At 44.9% G+C, this 20,085-nt stretch overlaps 1 protein-coding gene across 2 annotated transcripts in view; it reads right to left on the bottom strand.

Annotated features, from left to right (window-relative positions):
- The window catches only part of CAMSAP3 (calmodulin regulated spectrin associated protein family member 3), a 261,867-nt gene that overhangs the window by 68,903 nt on the left and 172,879 nt on the right, over nt 1-20,085 (bottom strand). For both annotated transcript variants that reach the window (XM_085654390.1, XM_085654389.1), the window contains 3 exons: nt 14,983-15,122; nt 12,134-12,227; nt 11,802-11,853 (listed from right to left, as the gene is read on the bottom strand). In XM_085654390.1, coding sequence (XP_085510516.1) covers nt 11,802-11,853; nt 12,134-12,227; nt 14,983-15,122 — 286 coding nt within the window. The remainder of the gene's footprint in view (nt 1-11,801; nt 11,854-12,133; nt 12,228-14,982; nt 15,123-20,085) is intronic.

Below are 20,085 nucleotides of genomic sequence, written 5' to 3'. Positions count from 1 at the left end.
ATGATTATGGATCCCTATGAATTTCTTGATTTCACTATGGGGACACAAGTGGCAACCATCGGCCCGTATGCATCTTGTTCATCGGATATGGATGTAAGAGATGTCAGAGTATCTTACTCAATTCTATGTACACAAGAGGTGCCCATGTATTTTGTTCACCCCCCTATGGCCATGAGAGGCACTTATGTGTGCACATGTATCTTAATCCATCCTCATCGGACAATCGTGGCCTCCTCCTGCGTTTCAATAGAGGATGGAATAAGAATCAAGAGGGAACTATGGATGACCCATGCACCTTATTCCCCCAGCTACGGGACAAACAGGATCATCATGGGTTTGTTTGCACCACTTGCACCACTTGTTACATTGCCTGTAGGCAGGACATCTACCCTCGGACAACCATGCATCTTTTGTTTCATCCCTACGGCCACAGCTGATAATCTTAGCGGTGCCTACACATTTACTCCGTCTCCTATGGAGACACAGATGGGCACTGGCTCCTAGTCCTCTTGCGCCATTCCCTGTGGGCAAACATCTATGGCCAAAGGATCATCCCCCTTAGATCATCCCTTCTAGATGGCCAAAAGAGGTCGACACGTTTCCGATATTTCTCGACCCCCTCACAAAATTATGCAGGTGTGCAGAATTCAGCGTTTCAAAAATCTGAATGTTAAATTTACACAGCTTTACAGCATAAGCACGCGCCTTAACAGCACTGCAAATACAGCTCGTTGAACACATTACACTAAAAAAAAAAATGTACAAGGTATAAAACTAGCTCCGGTGTAGCCTCAAACCTCTATGAAAACATAAAACCTTTTAAAGTGAGGTTATTTATTATAAATACCTCTCGGATCTGGTGCAGAAAGCATCCCAAACCGCAAATTAATATACAGGTTTGCAGACTCTAAATCAGGGATGCGCATGAAATGTGGGTGTAAACATTCAGAAGTTTCTAATGTCAAATAGTGGGACAGCTCCTTTAGTCACGCAACTTGAATATTTTCAATCTGAGTAATAGCAGCATTGTTCATATGATTTATGAGCATTGTTTTAAGTATAAGCGTGACAGCACCTGAGAACAGGGATTTCTACTAGAACCAGAACCATAACCAGCTTCCGTTTACCCAAGATCTTATGACTAATCCCTTTTCAATCAGTCGGCTTGCTTCTGAAAAGCTTATCTGGCAGAGAAGAAATATTTTTTTCTTTGCATCATACACAGTGGCCTTTTAAATATAAAACAAAACCTAAAAAAAGGCCAGAACCCCTCTTCGGAGCCAATATAGAGGAGTGGGTGGGGGGTAAAGATACCATCATCTCCCACATTTCCCACCATTTATATTGTGTTCCCTGTTAATACTGTATTTCATTTGTATGTATGGCATCTGGTTATTCAAAAATGTATAAAATATAATACAACGCCAATTGTTTTTAACACGGCAACATTGTGAAGTGAAAGGCAAATCTGATGTGACGCTTCACTACTAGAGGAGGGTGCTGGCCAAGAAACTTACCAGCTAAGTAGCTGCATTGGACTCCTTGTGGGTCATGTACACGACAATCACGAACCAACACAACCTGAAGCCCCTGAACTACAAGAAGTGAAGCGCCAGTGTGAGGGCTGGTGTAAGGGTTCATCTTATGGAGTCCTACTGGCTCTCGATGCTCTGGACATGTCCTACCTTCCATTTGGCTACTGGAGTGTTAGCAATTGCATCACCCCAGGAGCAGTGGGTGAGCCCTAACCCAGCAGCAATGGGTGGGCCATGCCCCAGCAGCAATGGGTGAGGTGGGCCCTGCCCCAGCAGCAATGGGAGGGCCCTGCCCCTGCAGCAATGGGTGGGCCATACCCCAGCAGCAATGGGTGGGCCACACCCCAGCAGCAATGGGTGGGCAGGCAGTGCGGGAATAGAGCGTGGGGTCCAATCAGATTTAAGAGCGGTTATAGAGCTGGATTGGACATCCAGTGTGGCATCACTGAAATATGCCGACCACGGCTCGGTGTAAATTGTTGACACCCTAACACGTTCAAGGGGCGACCGCACACTCTGGGGCCTTAGCGTTCAGATCAGCAACCTGCAGGCGGTGAGGGAGGGTTCATATTTTCAGCTCCAGGTGCACCCAACGCTTTTGCTTTTGACTCACATGGCCATCAGCACTCCTTTTGTTAGCGTCTTATCATGGGTGGGAGCTAGCAGGAACTCAACACCTTGGTGCCAATGACATTGTGGAAACAACGGAACTAAACTATGATTGGAGTTTTTTTTTTTCTTTTTTCAAACAACGTATGTAAGAGACATGTATACCTTGTAACAACCTCAGATTTATCTGTATACATGAGTAATCACACTAATAACCATTGTATAGCACTTACTAATAACTTAATGAGCACTCAAAGGTACACTTTTTAAGCAGCCTTAGAAAAACTAAAGCTTGAAAAAGAACAGCAAAGTTCTACACTGTACCTTGGTGTTTTCCTAATGCCGGTGTTATATTTGGGCCTAAATGACCTACGATGCTGTACTGTTGGACTATAATTTCATCGCTGTCGTGTTTACCTCTGCCGTTTGTACTCTTAATGGTTGTGCCCATATCGCGCCGCTTTTAGAATGAGAGGGCTGGCGAGATTCTTTGCTGAGCGTTTGTGCTTCACTTGTTCACAACTCACTAGACTAGTTTACAAAGACTGCAACTTGTGACCAGAAGGTAACGCAAAGGTCAGTTATCCCCTGAGCTATCTACAGAACTAATATGCGACATGTTTGCAGGGCCAATGGAATTCTGAGACTGTGCGGCCACAGCGTTTTCCACATATCTATGTATTTGCCGCACTGTCACATAATCCGTTCATGCGCTGCATAATCTGCAGATTTTAACAAAATTTGCTTTTTGCTGTAATGGGTCAAAAATTACTAAAAACGATGCAAGGTATGATCAGAGGAAGGCCCTTTGCATAAGCTGACTGGTTATCTTTTAGTCACTCAAAGCTGTCTTTAGTAGTTAAACTGGTACAAATGAGGTGAAAACTTTGCCCAATGTTACCATGAGTAAAAACAACAAAAGAACGAAGTAATACATCTACCACAAAATTTGCTGCATTGCGCCACACAAATTGCCTCCTCTTGCCGCGTAATATAGCCAACCCTGCTGCATAATTTGGTGGTCCTCGGCTACATAACACCAGGGACCCTGCATATATGTTGCTAGCTTAGAATAACTGGGCGTGTGTAGGAGTGGGCACCGGTGCCACATCCACATGTATCGATTACCCATTATCGCTTGATCCCTTCTTGACAATTTCTGTGGGTTTAGGGTTTTTACGTCATACAATGTATAATTGGACTTTCAGGCTCTGGTCCTCATGACTGCCGCCCGCTGGCCCCTGCCCCCTTTGCTGCCACACCCTCACACACGATTTATGGGATCCTGGGGTGAACTGTTTCCATTTTTAGCACGGCCTACAGCAAAGGGGGGCAGTCACCCTTCCCCCTGCAGCAATGGGCGAATGAGCCCTACCCCTACAGCACCCCTAAGGTGCCCCTACCTCAGTCTTCGGTGGTCCTTACCTAGGCAGCCCCGGACTTAGTGGCATGTGCGGTTCCGAGTGGGTCCCGGCCATGCCGCCCGTTTGCCTCTTAAGCTGCAGCCTAAGCAGCCCGCACCCGTGCAGTCCTGCGTGCCTCCTACCCTCGCACCATTCGAGACACGAAGCCCTACAACCCTGGGCCGCACCTGACGCTTCCAGCCCAGCCCTTCCCGCTCCTCCGTGGGTACTGGCGGGAGGCGCCTGCGCCGAGGGCGGCCTCGCTGGAGCGCAGAGCTTTGCCAAGCTCGGAAAAAAGGGCTTTGTAAACAAAGGCCGTGTTTGTGCTTCGGCTCCTGAACGAGGCCTTTGTGCGCGGGGACAAGGAACAGGTTCTGCAATAAAAGGGCATTCCAGAGGTGCATGGGAACAAGGCCAGGGCAAGGGGTACCCAGGAGAAGACTGGCACCAGAGGCTGTGCACATGGGAACATCACGAAAGCGCCGCCAGTGAAAGGTGTCACAGCCCACAGTGATACCATGGTAACAGCGTCGGGGCACGTAAGGAGATTGGGCACGGGAAGTGGTGCCCAGGGGGAAACTCGGAGAACATCACAGTTCGACAACGTGTCCTAGGGAACACTGCCACGAGTAGGAGGTGCCATGTGCACAGAAGGACAACACTGCCAGTGCAAATGTTACCCCATGAGCAGGATGGCACGAGAGAGGGTGCCCACAGGGGAATCATGGGACAAAACCAGGGATGCTCATGAGAAGAGTGCGCAGAGAGGCGGTACACATTGGAATGTCAGACAATACTGCAGCGCAGGAGAGGTCAAAGGAAACGCACCAAAGGAGATGGGAGGAATGCTTGCAATGAGTCCAACAACTGGCAGTCCCTCGGTGCAGCAGTCCAGCCCATTGGTCTTTTGCCCACCATGCTACTTCAGTTTGAACCCAGCCATATGCGAATCAGTCCTGTCCCTGCTCTAATGGCAACAGTCCCGCCCAAAGTACAAGGCCAGGTCCCCCTGAAGCAGACCACAAGCAACCAAAGACAGGGTTCACCCTGAAGGAGGATCTTCCGACAGGTGTGACTTGGCTCCAGTGGCACAGTGGGCAAGGGACTCATAGCAAGCATTTCCCCCATCAGCTTTTGTGCTTGATGTACCCCCCCCCCCAAGTGGCGAGGGTATGGCCAGGCAGGGGTCCTGTACTCATTGTGCCACTGGAACCAACTGATGAGCCCCAGTCAGGTAAAAACCAGCCCTGGGTTGCTTGTGTTCCGCTTCAGCGAGGACCTGGAGTGGCATTTAGGGCTGGACTGTTCTAGTGGAGCAGGGTCAAGGCTGATTTGCATATGGCTGGGTCCAAACTGAAGTGGGATAGTGGGCAGAAGAACAATGGGACGGGATGCGGCCAGAGCAATTGTCAGTAGTTAAGGCTTCTTGCAAGCATTTTTCCCATCAACCCGTTTGTGTTTTAAAGACAAAGTTAAAAACACATTGAAATGTGTCAATTGAAATAAGGGTCAATAGAAGGCATTCCAAATGAATACCATCAGAACAAGATCGGTGCTAGATGCACTCGTGAAAAAGCATAAACAACCAAAAGAAGATTTAGCCTTGCTGTTAGAGCGGTCGACGTCGAAGCTGGGGAACCAGGTTCGAGTCTCGGCTACAATGCTCAACATCCTGATTCTGGGCAAATCACTTAATCTCCCGTGCCTAAGGGAAAAAAAAATGAATGTGTCCTTGTGTAACGAAACTGGTGCTATGTATAGCGCTCTGATACCCGATTTATCGGGTCTAGTTCGCACTATATAAAAAACTTTCCCAAAAAAAAAAAAAGTTCACTAGAAAAAGTATTCTAAAATATATATTAGATTATTCGAAAAGGTGTCCTTCCAGATATGTTGGCGATCCCTAAGTGAAATGATACACTTTCTTAAAATAACCCTCACCCACCACCTTTGGTGGCATGTTTCATCATCCGGTTCTTCTGGCCCGCTGCGGGACGGGGCGTGCTATGACCGACAGACGTGTGAGCACTTTCTGGAAGGTGTGGGCTATATTGCTAGGGTAGGAGTGGAAGGGGCAGGAATATAGTGGAAAAATTCTAAAAACAAAAATACCTGGCCACTTTGTCAGGACCAGTTTCAATTGCTCCCTAGTAACATTCCTGGGTGAAGCCTGATGTATTTCTCAGTGCCTATCAAAGTATGATATCTTGGCGCAATAATTGGTATGTTGCTTCAATACAATCTGGAAAGAAGAATATATAGAAACCGGATTAACTTACCAACATGGTTAAGTAGTGTGAAAAAAAGTCACCATTATGTGGAAAACAAGTGATATATTTTTTCTATGATTGCAACATTTGTCGTAGTGCCCTTTTTATTAAAACAAAGTTACGAACAAGACAGTACACAACATATAACAGAAAACACACAATATGGAGCCATTGTTGTAGGAGCGCTCCTTGCGTAATATGACAAGTAGTGTACTCAATTAGAGGTACTCGATTACAAATTAGGCACTATCCACTTCGTTAGAGTACTCCGCATAAAAAACATTTTTACTGCCTAAACTTGACCGCCTCGTGTTAGCGGTGGCTAGACCGCTAAACTTACAAAATGGCCACCATGATTTGGCTGCTTCTGGTACATTCTGGGAGGTTAGTCTTAGAACGTGCATATTAAAACGGAAGGAGCAGGTTCAAGTGCTATATGTGTTTACTTGGACACAGTTTCGGAGAGAGATGTAACTACTATCATTTACAAAAATGGACAATACACTAGCTCAATATATACAAAGGTGTATAGAAACGCCCCACAGTCGAGATAATGGTATGGCACTAGATCTTCATTTACAAAAAATTAATACTCATTAGCTCAGTTTAAAAAAGAAGGAATACTCATTAGCGCAGTTTCAAAAAGCAAGGAAAAAACAGATAGTAAGACATGGAAAATATGTAGCACTGCCTGCACTGGGTCTAAAGGAGGCAGTTAACAAGAAGACCAAATCGTTCCCACGTACTCCTTTGTGGAAGTTCAAAAGGGGGCGCTATTGGTGGCATAAGCACCAGTGCAGAAAACCATTGGCAGAAACAATGATATTACAAAGGGTTTCCTTTCTTAACAGAAATAAACTATTCTAGTTCTGGGTGGGGGGGCCTTAGTTCATGCAAATAGGCCCCATGGAATTCTATCATTTAACCTCTTTGTGTGCACTCAAACGAAAAACCCACTGCTGTTCCTTTTCAAACAGTTGCGATTCATTGGGAATATGTTCAATGACGGTCCACTGCAAGTCTTGCACTATGTTTTTTGTCAATGTACTGGGAAGACATTTTTGTCATAGCCCTCTCACAACGTAGGTTGCTTTGATGTTCGTAGATGCATGTTTTGACCATCTGCTTGGTCATGCAAATATAGTGCAGTTGGCATGGGCAAGTGATATATAGATAACGTTTTTCGTGTTGCAATTAGGGAAATAGCATTGTTCCCAGTTAGTGTTGTTAAACCTTAACCTCTTACTTCTGGTGGTTAGGTTGCAGACGCTACCGGTCCCAAGGGGGTAATGGCCAGATAGGGTGGACAGTAAACTTTTTGGTGTCTCCTAATCATCTCTGATATTGTGTGGTCTGATGTGTACCAGCAGATCTCTCAAACTCCTGCCTCTTTTATGTGAGAACATGGGTTTAGAGAATTTCAAGTCCCAGCAGTTCAACAGGCGCATGTATCTGTTGATTATTTGGCTCACATGGTTACTGGCTGTATTGTATGTAGTTATACAGATTGGTCTCTTCTTTTGGTTTTGGCGGTCTCATCTCTAGCAGGGCTTCCCTATTGGTGTCACGGTCACGCTTCATTGCTTCAACTATGACACGTGTCGGATAGTTCCTGCTCACCAACTTCTGATGGAGGTCTGCTGCATGCTGTTTGAAATCTTTTATGTGCGAGCAGTTCCTTCTTAACAGTAGGAAATGGCCAAATGGTTGGTTATCCCTCAAATGTCTTGGGTCAAAACTATCATAGACCAGAAGACAATTCTTTGCGTTGGCTTGATGTGTGTGGTCGTTATTGATTCATCCATTTGACAAAAAAGATGTTGAGATCCAGGAATACTAATTCCTTATTCGACATAGTGTTTGTGAATTTTAGGAAATTGTTCTGGTATTTCAGCCAGGTAAGAAATGTGTGCTGTTTCTTCACTTCCGTTCCAAATTACCAAAACATCATCCATGTATCGTTTCCACAGACAGATGTCAGACAAAAAGGGTTACTGTTGCTGAGGACCTTATGTGTTTCTAGATGGTGTACATATAGTCCGGCTATAATCGGGGCGAATGTACTCTCCATGCTGGTCCTGTGCTTCTGGAGGTAGAGTGTCTCTTTGAACTGAAATTCCTAGTGAGCACTCCATCAATGCTCCATGGTGTTTGGTATTCCCAGTCGACTTCGGACAGGACTTACTCGACAAGGTTTAGTGTTTCCTCATGTGGGAGGCTAGTGTACAAACTTTCCACATCCAGACCCATCAGCAAATCTGTTTCGGGATCAAAAGGCTTGTCCTGTAGAATTCTAAGAACATCCTAGGTGTCTTTCAGGTACATGTCAGTTTTCTGAATTAGTGGTCTTAGGAAAGCATCAGCGGAGTTTGACAGTGGTTCCAGGATAGACCCTGTGCCAGAAACTATGGGTCATCCGGGTGGATGTGTATGGTCTTTGTGAATTTATGGTATCATATAGAAGTATGGTATAACTGGGTCCTTATTCATTAGGAATTCACCCTCCTTTTGTGAGATCCAGTCGTGGGCGAGTGCCTCCTTACCATGCTAGCGATCTGCATACGTAGTATTTCCGTGGGATCTGCTATCAGTACTTCATAGTTTCTTGCATCCTGTAGGGGTCTCATACACTCAAGATGGCAGGCAACCGCTGTTTGAATCACTATGGCCCCCACCTTTCACCCTCCTTTTGTGAGATCCAGTCGTGGGCGAGTGCCTCCTTACCATGCTAGCGATCTGCATACGTAGTATTTCCGTGGGATCTGCTATCAGTACTTCATAGTTTCTTGCATCCTGTAGGGGTCTCATACACTCAAGATGGCAGGCAACCGCTGTTTGAATCACTATGGCCCCCACCTTTGTCGGCAGGTTTTATGACCAGGTTTCAGTTTCCCTATTCCACGATTGCTTGTTTCTGGATTGAGGTATGTAGTAGCCCTTGCCTCCTGTATGACTTAAACAACCAAAAGAAGTCCACTAGAAAATGTATTCGAAAATATATATTATATTCGAAAATATATATTATATATTAGTGTATTCGAAAAGCTGTCCTTCCAGATAGGTTTGTGATCCCTAAGGGAAATGATACATTTTCTTAAAATAACCCTCATCCACCAAAAGGTCACTTGGTGTCATGCTTCATCATCGGGTTCTTCCTGCCCTGCAGCGGGACGGGGTGTTCTACGACCGACAGACGTGGGAGCACTTTCTGGAAGGTGTGGGCTATATTGCTAGGGTAGGAGTGGAAGGGTCAGCAAGATAGTGGACAAATTCAAAAAAATGCCTGGCCACTTGGAACCTAAACTTTATTGAATCCTGTGGCTGATATTGTTAAAACAGGGGGTTTCTTGGGAGGTGCGCAAAGTAATGGATTTGTTCCTCCTGGTCTACATGTTTTAAGCCTTAAACCCCCAATGTCCTTTCGTCAGGACCAGGTTCAAATGAGCCCTAGTACCACTCCTGGGTGAAGCCTGAGGTATTGTATTGCGCACAGATATTATACCTTGATGGGCAGTGAGGAATACATTAGGCTTCACCCAGGAGTGGAACTAGGGATCAATTGAACCTGGTCCTGACGAAAAGCCATAGGGGTAAGGCTCAAAACATTTAGACCTAGAGAAACACATCCATTACTTTGTGCACCTTCCAAGAAACTCCCCTGCTTCTAACAATACCAGCCACAGGATTCAATAAAGTTTAGGTTCCAAGTGGCCCGGTATTTGATAGAATATTTCCACTATCTACCTGACCCTTCCACTCCTACCCTAGCAATATAGTCCACACTTTCCAGAAAGTGCACCCGTGTCTTAGTCGGTCATAGCACGCCCCGTCCCGCAGCGGGCGGTAGGAACCAGATGATGAAGCATGCCACCAAGGGACCTTTTTGGTAGGTGAGGGTTATGTTAAGAAAATGTATCATTTTCCTTAGGGATCACCAACCAATCTGGAAGTACACCTTTTCAAATATTCTAATATATATTATATATTTTAGGATAAGTTTTCTAGTGGACTTCTTTTGGTTGAACACAGACACAAGAGGCGGCACCCGATAACACTGGCATGGAAGTGCCACAGAAACTCAGAGAAACATCGCTAGAGGAAGTGATGCCCAACACAACACTGACATAAGAAGAGATATCTGTAAAGGCACAAGAATAAAACCACTTGAAGAGGGGCCCACAAGCCAACTCGAGAGTATACAAACAATGTAAAATGTGCCCAAGAGAACATCTTGGCAAGACTACCAGTGAAAGAAATGCTAGTGAGTAAACTGCCAGAAAAAAGGGGTGACCATGAGACATTGTACAATACAACCAGTAAAGAAGGTGCTCATTAGAACCCCATGAGAGGCAGTACTAAGAGACTGGAGCAATCATTACTCTGAAGAGGCCTCACAGGATCTTTTACAGAGATGGAGGGATATGGACTCCTTTGAGAGAGGTGTAAATTGAAAACTTTTCTACTAATGAGCAAAAAATTCAACAGCCCCACAAAGGTACACAGACAAAGCTCTCTGTCAAGTGAACACTGAGTGCACCAATTTTTCTTTTGAGGTCAAGCCTACTAGACAGCAGACACACTGACTGTTGCAAGGCATACCAGGGCTTACCAAAAACAGAGGGACTTTGTGCTTACCATTGGTTTGCGGTTTGTCAATCTTGAGTTTGTCCAAGCCTTTGAGCTTTGCCGCTTTACAATCTTGGCTTGGCTAGCATTGCAGCGTGAAATGCGAGGAGCATAGCCGGTTTACAATATGCTTTCATGAGTGCTCGCCTTTTGTAAACAGGCCTATACATTGTTTTTATCTTGTCCCATTTGCTGTGCATTCAAAGACAGAGGACAAATGTCAGGCTGTGAGGGAGATTGGTGGTTACTTTTCTTTCTGACTTCAAAGTGAGAGGATTTATCTGACAATCTGCCTGCGTGAAAGGGTCAGAAAATATTTCAAACTATATCTGAATTAAGAAAGCATAAATGAAGTACTATTTTTTGTAATTCTGAAGTGTACTGTAAAATAATATTTCAATACTATCAAAACAAAGTTGATGCCGCTTCCACAAATTATCACTGTGCCTTGTATAGTGATCAGTAAAACTGTATGCCTGCGCAAATGTCAATGTCATTTCAATTGAAAATGTATTGTCTGAAATGGCAGTGCACTACCACACCATGCATACTGCACTCTATGACACTCAACGAAGCTCCACTCCACACCACTCCACAACGCTTTACTCCACAATACTCTGACACTTAACTCTAGGTCACTCTAGACCACGATTACGCCACTCCACTCTACACCACTTTACTACACTCTACATAGCTCCACCAGACACCCCTCTGCTCTACGGCTCTTTTGCAGTCAACAACACACCACTCCACTCTCCTCTATGCCACTAACTTTTAGACATGCTGAACAGCCGCAACGAAGGTGTACAACATGGCTACAACACAATTCCAAAGCCACTAGCTCTTGCGTAGGTGAGACAGATTGGCTTTGCCAATGCTTGTTCTTGTGTGAATGACTCCATTTCAGTGCATGTTTTTGATCTCGCTCCTGTGTGTACTTCTCCCCTTGCACTATGTTGCACTGTTGCTGCTTTCGTTTTCAACACACTCCAAGTTACTTTTGCTTCCTCCTCCCACTTAAAATAGAACAGGTTTTTTTTTTCTTTATAGGTACTGATCCAACTTTAATCAATTAAAAAAAAAGGAAAAGATGGATGCTGTGCAGCATGACTACGAACCATTGACAAAGCCAATGGTCACAAAGGTGCAAACTATTGACTTTGCTAGTTCATTGAGAAGTCCTTTGTCGTCTACCAAAAAGGACCACTCTTCTACATATCCCCTCTGTGTAAACTCAATCCAAACAAACCCTTAGACGTACTACTTTAACCATTAAATTATAAACAAAAATGCTGCTCTCACCCTCAGTAACCTGGGATGAAAGTGTGGGAAATGTTGGCCCATTTGGCGATACTCACCTCTGGCTTGTGCAGCTGATGGGTGAGGGGGATTCGATGAATCCAGGGGAACCTGCAAAACAAAAGGTATGTCAGCTGTGAGAGGCCTATAAAGCTAAACTTAGGTCCCCGGCCAAAAGGCTGACCTTAGCACATGGTGATATTTCTAAGCAGGACTTCTTCTCAGGTCAGGAAAGAGAACCTGGAAGACCACATCTAGACAGCTTTCCACCAAGTTCCTATTGCAATCCCTCTCCTACCCGCTAGAAGTTTTAGAAGCGGAAGCCCACGTGATCAGGAGCTGACCTGGCTTACCCGCCTATCACAAGAGAGCCCCCACCCCACCAAGATACCTTCAGAGTCTGCTATCTGCTTGGGCTGGACGAACTCTGGTTTCACCACCTCAAAGCACAGGTACAGCTCGGCAAGAAATGCACCAACGTTGATCTGCGTCAGGGAAAGAAGTGAACAGAAGATGTTGGTGAGGTTACTCACTCTGCGTTATGAAAACAATAAATATTAAATGGTTTTTAAGCAATTTATGTAATTCATTAATACCAGTTTTCCTTGTGACAACAACAAGGTCCTATCGGTGAACGTAGGATCAAAGGTGAGAACATCACATGAGAATTGAGGACATTGAGTGCAAACCTGTACGAGCCTCTGGGCGCACAGGTCCACTGCAGTAAAATGAGATTTCCAGACAGGCTGGTGCCTCAGAAAAGTCAGCGGGGCCTTGGCAGAGCCGAAGAAATAGCTGACACTGCACCGGCCCAACCAGATATTCAGAGGCTCTGACCACTTTCATTTTTATTTCCATTACCTTGCAGGCGGGTACACAGTGCATGCCCATAGCCACTGCTTTCACAGCCCCCACCCTCAGGCCAGCCCACATTGAGAACATCAGTGTTCCAGATATTGTGGCCATCCAATGCCTTTGGCTTCTGATCAACATTCTGCATAAGAAACTGACCATGGACAGCCAACCCTCCTTTGAAAATAGACTAAAAATGCACAAAAGTGAGCTATGCCATCTCCCATCATACTATTCTGACAGAATGGTTTCGAACTCTGGAATCTCACCACCCCTAAAGAGGCCACAGAGATGAAATCTACACTTCAGTGGATGCACATGAGAGGAGACAAAGTACTGAGTCGGCACAGCGACTGAATTAAAACCTGGTGGCAGCCAGACGCTGGATAGGATTTGGCTCTGTACATCCCGCCCATTTTCACAGCTCAGGGATCTAACCATGTGGAGATATCATGGACTCGGGGAAGAGAATCTTTATTTGTTCCTACCACCAATTTACTTTCCCACTGCCTCAACAACCTGCAAAGGAGCTGGATGGTTGTGATTGCCCTATCTAGGTAGGAAGAAGGCGGCTGATGTACCACTAACAAAGAACTGCAGCGGCGATGCCCTAATGATCATTTCAAGGGGGAAGGGGGGCTTGGAGGGGCTACTAGGGATGGGACAAGAATTGCTTCAAATGCCAAATGTGTAAACCTTTAGCACCATACCTTTATGTGAGAGCGAATCTGTAATGCCGCAGAACTGCACCGTCTTGTGAGGGTCACGGACTGCACTGCAGTGCTCTAGGAATCACTGTAACGCCCTCAACTGGGAAAGGTGGAAGCTTGTTTTCAAAGCCAGAGACAAAGGCGGGTAGTAAGAGATTCAATGAGCCTCACAGCAGTATGCCACAGCCTCGGGATTTCAGCATCCAGACCTACCTCTCTTGATTCCGCAAAGCTCTACAACAATGGCTGCTAAACTTTAAGAATTCCAGTTTGCTCATTTAACCCCCGTTCTGCCCAAACACTGTACAAATCCTATATATATATATATATATATATATATATATATATATATATATATATATACATATATACACACATATATATATATATATACACACACACACACACACACACACACACACACACACACACATATATACACATCAAGCTTCCTGCTGGCCCACCCTGTTCCTCAGCCATGCACCTCAAACCTCAATTGCACCGTAGGACTTATGCCTGTGAGGGAGGGTGGAATATAGAAATGTCCCGGTGAATGAGAAGTGTATGAGAGAGCCACCTTGCTGGAAGGGAGAGCTGTCCAGTGCAGTGTCAAGCCAACCCACAATGGGGAAAGGGTGATCTCTCATTTCATTCAATTCTCAATAATGTTGAACGGGCCATTGGGGACAAGTCTGAAATCTGTGGCCCTCTGGGTGAAACCTCCCACCATTCAGGCTGGTAACATTTCAAAGCGGCAGGAGGAGGTGGCATGGACACGATCTCAGCTGCACCTGTGCGCCCTGGACTGGTCACGGTGCAGCGTAGGTTTCGCAAATATATGACATCACAGTGACAGATCCCTCACAAGCAAACTCCTGTGGGCAGGACGACTCATTAGCCTCGCTGTTTAATAATGGTCTCTTCTCTGCCCCCCGTCCATACGCCAGTTGTAGGACTTTCATTGTGCAATAATAACTGCTAATGCTGCTCGCTAATCCCAAAGCTTTGATCCTCTAATTAATGCCGACCTTGTTAGCAGAATTGGGTGTGCAACCGAGCGGACGCAATCTGTATTAATTCTGTAGGAATGCACAGGGGTCCTACCGGGGAGGCGAGTGGAAGGGGCGGATGTTGAAAGAACTAGACATAGCCTAGTAAGGAACTCAGCGGTGTCTAATCATTGCTTCTGGACTCAAGCAGTTCAGGCTCCTTCAGTGTACGAGGAGTGCTACACTCGCTCTTACTGAGAGTTCCTCCAGTGCACCTTGGGGCTCATTCATCCCAAGGTACGAGATTTCCCTCATAGCACAGTCCTTTTTATGCACACCTTCAGTGCTGTACGATCTCTCAGCGGTACACCGCTCCTCAATATGAGCTCCCTCAGTGCCGCCAGCGCAACACGATCCCTCAGTCTGGGGCCCCACATTAATAGTTTTAAACACTGCCTCAGTGTAGGGTCTGTGTTAGATTCCCCCATTTAAAAACCCCTCTGTAGGGCCAGCCCTACATACTGCCTAGATCTCCCTCAAAGGCTAGTCAGTACTATTCACTCTCTTCATGGCCAATGCCCTCAGCCATCTCAAGGTCTGATCCAATTAACTGGGCACGCCCTCTCCTTTCTCACACCTTATAAGATAGAACATTGCAATGTGAGGTCACACCAGCAGGACTCTCTTACCTTGAGCACTGGGGGCACGTAGAGGAGGTCTTCCAAGGTAAGGGGGCAGCTCCCGCCCAGGAACTCACTGCAGAACTCCTGGATGAGCTGCAGGTTGTAGAGACTGTCCGCCACCGACATGGTTTCCTTCAGGCAAACATCTGTGAGAGAGCACAGCCAAGAACAGTGAAAAGCGAGCGCGCAATGCACACCAATGCAAGGCAGAAATACGACGAGCATAGGTACTGCTGCTGAGGCTGAAGAGCTACTGCTGGACAGACCCAAAGACACTTCTGAGCAAAGCTACAGGACTACTGCAAGACAGGGCTAGAGGTATACTTCATTTATTAAGGAGTTTTATATGGCACTGGCCAGACCCGGGGGTATCGGAGCGCTTACAACAGTTATTTGCAAGAGTCATACAATAGAGCAGTATTTCTACATATTGGTTCGGAAGTCCAAGTGTGCCTTGTAGCATTAAGGTAGTACGCGAGTCCTGAGATAACCTCAATGAGTGCATGTTGTAGTGGGTTGAACCTCTTGGGGGGTGGGGGGAGGGGGGGGGACAGGAAGGGGTCAAAGAGCAGGGAGGAGGTAGGTCTTTGTGATACAATGTCTGGGAGCAACGGCGGCAAGCAGGGAGGGAGCGTTTAAGGAAGAGGACTTTTAGGTGTTTTTTAAATTTTGTGAATGACGAGATAGTTCCAGTATCTGCTGGGATGGAGTTCCAGATTTTGGGTGCGTTTCCAGTGAAGGACCGAGCGGCGGTCTTTTGTTTGCGTGTTTTCATAGGGTTGAAGAGTAGGGAATAGTCGTCCTGAGGTTCCTTGTCTGACCAGCCCTCTTGAGTTTGACGTTTGGCGGCCAGGAAGTCAGGTTTTCCTGTGTGCTGGGCTTTGTGCGTGAGGCAGGCAGTTCTGAAGCTGGCAAGCAATTTGACTGGGAGCCATTTTAGTTCTCCGAGTGCTGGTGAAATGTGATCGTATTTCCTAATTCCAGTGACCTTTCTGGCTGCTGCGTTGAGAGTTGTTTTGAGGGGAGCTAGGTGAGATTTTGTTATACTAGTGAGGGTTGCATTCCTATAGTCGAGTCTGGATAGCACCAGTGATCGGGTGGCTTATTTGAGGTGTTTGGTTGGGATGAATGGTTTTATTTTGTTGAGTAGCTTCAGATTGAAGAAGGGCACTCTTTGCTGAGTTTTTAATATGTTTGGCAATGTCGAGTTTTGGGTCAAGGGTAATTCCTAATGATTTTACGGAGTTTGCCAGTGTGAGATTGCCGGTGAGAGCAGCCATAGCTTTTAGTCATTCTGTAATTTGAGGGTTCTCTTCTTTGTTGGAGAGGAGGAGGATCTCAGTTTTGTCTTGAGTGAGTTTTAAGTGGTTTAGAGACAGCCAATGTTGGATTTCTTTTAGAGTCATTTAGTCTGTGAATGTCATCTATGGAGGAGATTTCTAGATAGATCTGGGTGTCATCCGCATATAGGTGGAAAGGGATGTTGGTATTTATAAGTATGATGGTGAGGGGTTCCATGTATATGTTGAACAGTTGTGGTGAAAGCACTGAACATTGGGGGACGCACCTGCTGATAAGGTGTAGGTCACTAGTACACTGCTAAAGAGCTGCTGCTAAACAGAGCCAGAAAGTTACTGCCAACAGAGATACGGCTGGACAGATTCACAGTGATACTTATGAACAAAGCTACAGAAATACTGCAAACCGGGGCTATGGAGATACTGCTGAAAGAGGCCAAGGAAATTCTGCTAAACAGAGCTACAGACATTGGCCAGAGCAGAGCAACAGAGATGCTGCTGGATGTCTACGAAAATTATTTCAGAGCTACTACTGGGCAGTGCCGAAACAAACCTAGAGGTCCAGAGATACTATTAGACAGAGTTACGGCCAGGAGAGCTTATGCGCTCTTACCCATCTTTCTCGTAGTGATCATTTTAAGAAATGATGAATACAGAATGTGAATTGTGTTGGTATGGTAGATTTGGGTGTACTGTACCTCAAAGTGATTAACTTGAGCGGGGGGGAGGCACCTCCGTTCTATGCATTGTTTACTTGGGCCAGCCTTTCCCCCAGCTGGACCCAACCCTATCACTTTCTAAGACCTGACTTTGTTTCTGCAGTGTTTCAGGGCATGCTCAACGTGGTGAGGGCCTACAGAGGCCACTGTCTGAACTAATCGCCACCACACAGACGGTCCCTCACACAGTGCCCGCTGTGTACTCACATCACCTTCACATCGACACAATGTACCACAGCCTGCATCACCGCAGTAGTCAAGGTGGGCTGTCACATTATCACCTAATGAACTCACCAGTATGCAGCGACAATGTAAAAAGTCAAGTGTTAGCAAGCGGCCTCATTCTGGTGTATTGTATGCAGTGCACTAATGTGTCAACGTGGAGGCGGGAGGGGGTTGCACAGAGATGAAAGTGGTGTTTGTGTGCAACATAGTTTTGCCCTTTCATTGCACTCTGCACCCAAGTGTATTAATGTAATAATTTATCGCTTCAGTATCAAAATAAGAGACCCTTGAAACACTTGAGGCTATAAAGTGCTACCCCGGGCACCTTACCGTTAATGCCTAAATTTGGCGGGGAATTTTCACAAGTTCTTCAAGTTCAACGGTTACAAAAACAATGCAGAATCTGTTCATTCTAAAGGAAATCATCAAATTTACTCTACAATCTTAATCATATTCCTATGAATCAACTACCAAAAACTGGTGAATTTTACTAAAATTTTATTAAAGAGTTTTGAAAGTACTTGAAACAAAGCAATGCAGCCACTTTTAGAGCTTGTGATCCACAAAAAAAGTTGGTAAAATAATAAACCAAATTCCAATGATAAAATGAAGAATTCCCTCTAACTAGCGGTTTACAAAATGCTAAATATTTCAGTGTGTGTCAAATGCAAATTTCAATTACATTTCTGTAAACTTTTAGCTGTTAAATTAAGAGTCAATGAGCAGTTCACATTTCAATTAATCTAAAATTAATGGGCCAAATAAATAATAATAAAAAAACAGGCATTGGCAAAGCCAGTAGGCCTGGTGTTGTTGAGGGAAGGTGCAGGGCGCTCGTCAATTTTTATAGAGAAAAAAAATTGCTAAAATATTTTGTCATTTCAGAAGTAGCACTGCATAGTGGTTCCTGACACTGAAGGGAACTACTGTGTGTGCGAATATGCTCCTTGTATAAGAGCAGAATTCAGAGGTACGTCTACCTTTATTTCAATTCAGTGACTGTGTGCACCAAGAGCGTGTTGGTGAAATGCAGCAGTGCCCTGCAAAGCTGAAATGGCCAAGGTGATTTTTGTATGCATACGTTTGTATTAGCCCATGCAGCTCCTGATCACTGAGCAGATCAGTTGTGTTTATCAATATTCTACTGAAATTGGCAGCTACCAAAGACTTCCTTTATTAACAGTAGCAATTGAGAAGCTTCCTCAGAAGTTTCAAATTGGTACTTCGAGCATGCTCACCTCTTTTGAAAAACTATGCCTATAGGTGGGCGATCACTCTGTAAACTTCATGCGAAATGAACCAAATCACTTTGAACTTGGACTATTCATCAGATTACTCATAATGGTGTGAGTCAAAATAGAAGTAATGATTTCTTGGTTTCCATTGCAACAGTCCATGCAGCTGCTCGATCAGTCAAAACCCAACAGGCCCCTCAGCTGCTTTTTCCCTAAATAAAGCGGCCATCCCTACCACAGACCGGAACTATAAGAAACAAGCACTGGCAAAGCCCAAGAGGTCGGACATGGACTGCCAGACCAAAAAAATGCTCAGCAGGGTGCAAAGTATCACTTATCTCCGAGACAATCTATAGTAGAAATCCTTCAAAAGGTTTACCCTACTCGACTTCCTTTGTAGCACAAACTATTTTCTTATGTTGCAGGATTTTTTTTTGCTAAGCGCCACCACAAAACCAAACGATGAATACATATTTTTCATCATATTTCCATTTCCTTGCTCCCAACACATATATTTACATATCTATACATGCGGACACACTCCACGGACTTGCTGTGAGGTGGAAAGTATTTTTCACTCACAACTTTGGTCAAATTCACCCAACCTTCTTTAAATTTGACAATAAGCCAACGTTTTAACCAAGAAATAGGGCATGTCAAAATATCCGTCTACTTTATGAGCTACTGGGAAAAAAATCACACACCCTGATTGCATAAACTGTTTACCTCTGACAAAGAGCAGCCTTTAGCCTCAACTTTCTCTGTAGACCATTATAATTGGATTATGCGTGAGCTCAGAGGCAAAGCAGCTTTGATTAACTCTACTGAACAATGGCAACAAACTGTTGCAACAATTTCACAGAAAATCTTTTAGAAACTGGATAGGTTGCCAAACACAAAAAAATTGGTTTTTCGGTCATTTCTTCTGTCTCTGAAGACCTATTTTGGATTTAGGAGGGTGTCTGCTAAGCTGCAAAGCCTGTTTATATGCTCAGTAGCTTAAACACTGCTCTTAGTAGCGGAGCTGTACGTGCCTGGAAGCATCTATGTGGCGGCCCCAAAGTGCCACTCAGCCCTTAACAAAAGGCTATTTCCATTTACAGACTGGGTTCATACACCACAGAACAAAGCTTATGATTTTTCTAAATAATGGAGGACAAAACACAATGGTTTCAGAACCTCTAAAAAAAAAAATCGGTTTAGATAAACTAGTACAGTAAAGGGTTCATTTATTTCCAGGTTTTCTAAAGTTCATAGCTCATTTTTTGCGTTCGAGCTACCTTTAACTGCTCGTGAATTGAACATAAAAATGTTCAAGAGCTATTGTGGAATTTGTATGCAAGGAAATCCTCAAGAGTTAATGAGAAAAAGCTAATTTCTCAAACCGTTTGCCTTTGACTTTTGAATTATTAAGGTGTGAAAAGCTCAAGTATTCCAGTCGGTGTTCTCAAATACTTTTAAAAAATTCAAAAAAAGTCAGCTTATCATAAAACTTGTGCACTAGCCTACAGTGTGCTGCGTTGACAAGTGACTATGTAACAAGAAGGCAATAGAGCCGAGGCCAAAACACTCAAAGACCCACATTCTGGGCCAGCAGCACCTTCGTCAGGGTTCACCATGTGTGTCTGGCAA

Source organism: Triturus cristatus, chromosome 4_1, assembly GCF_964204655.1.
Source record: "Triturus cristatus chromosome 4_1, aTriCri1.1, whole genome shotgun sequence".
Lineage (NCBI taxonomy): Eukaryota > Metazoa > Chordata > Amphibia > Caudata > Salamandridae > Triturus > Triturus cristatus.
The sequence above is the reverse complement of the archived record's forward strand: the minus strand, read 5'-3'. Positions and strand labels throughout refer to the sequence as shown.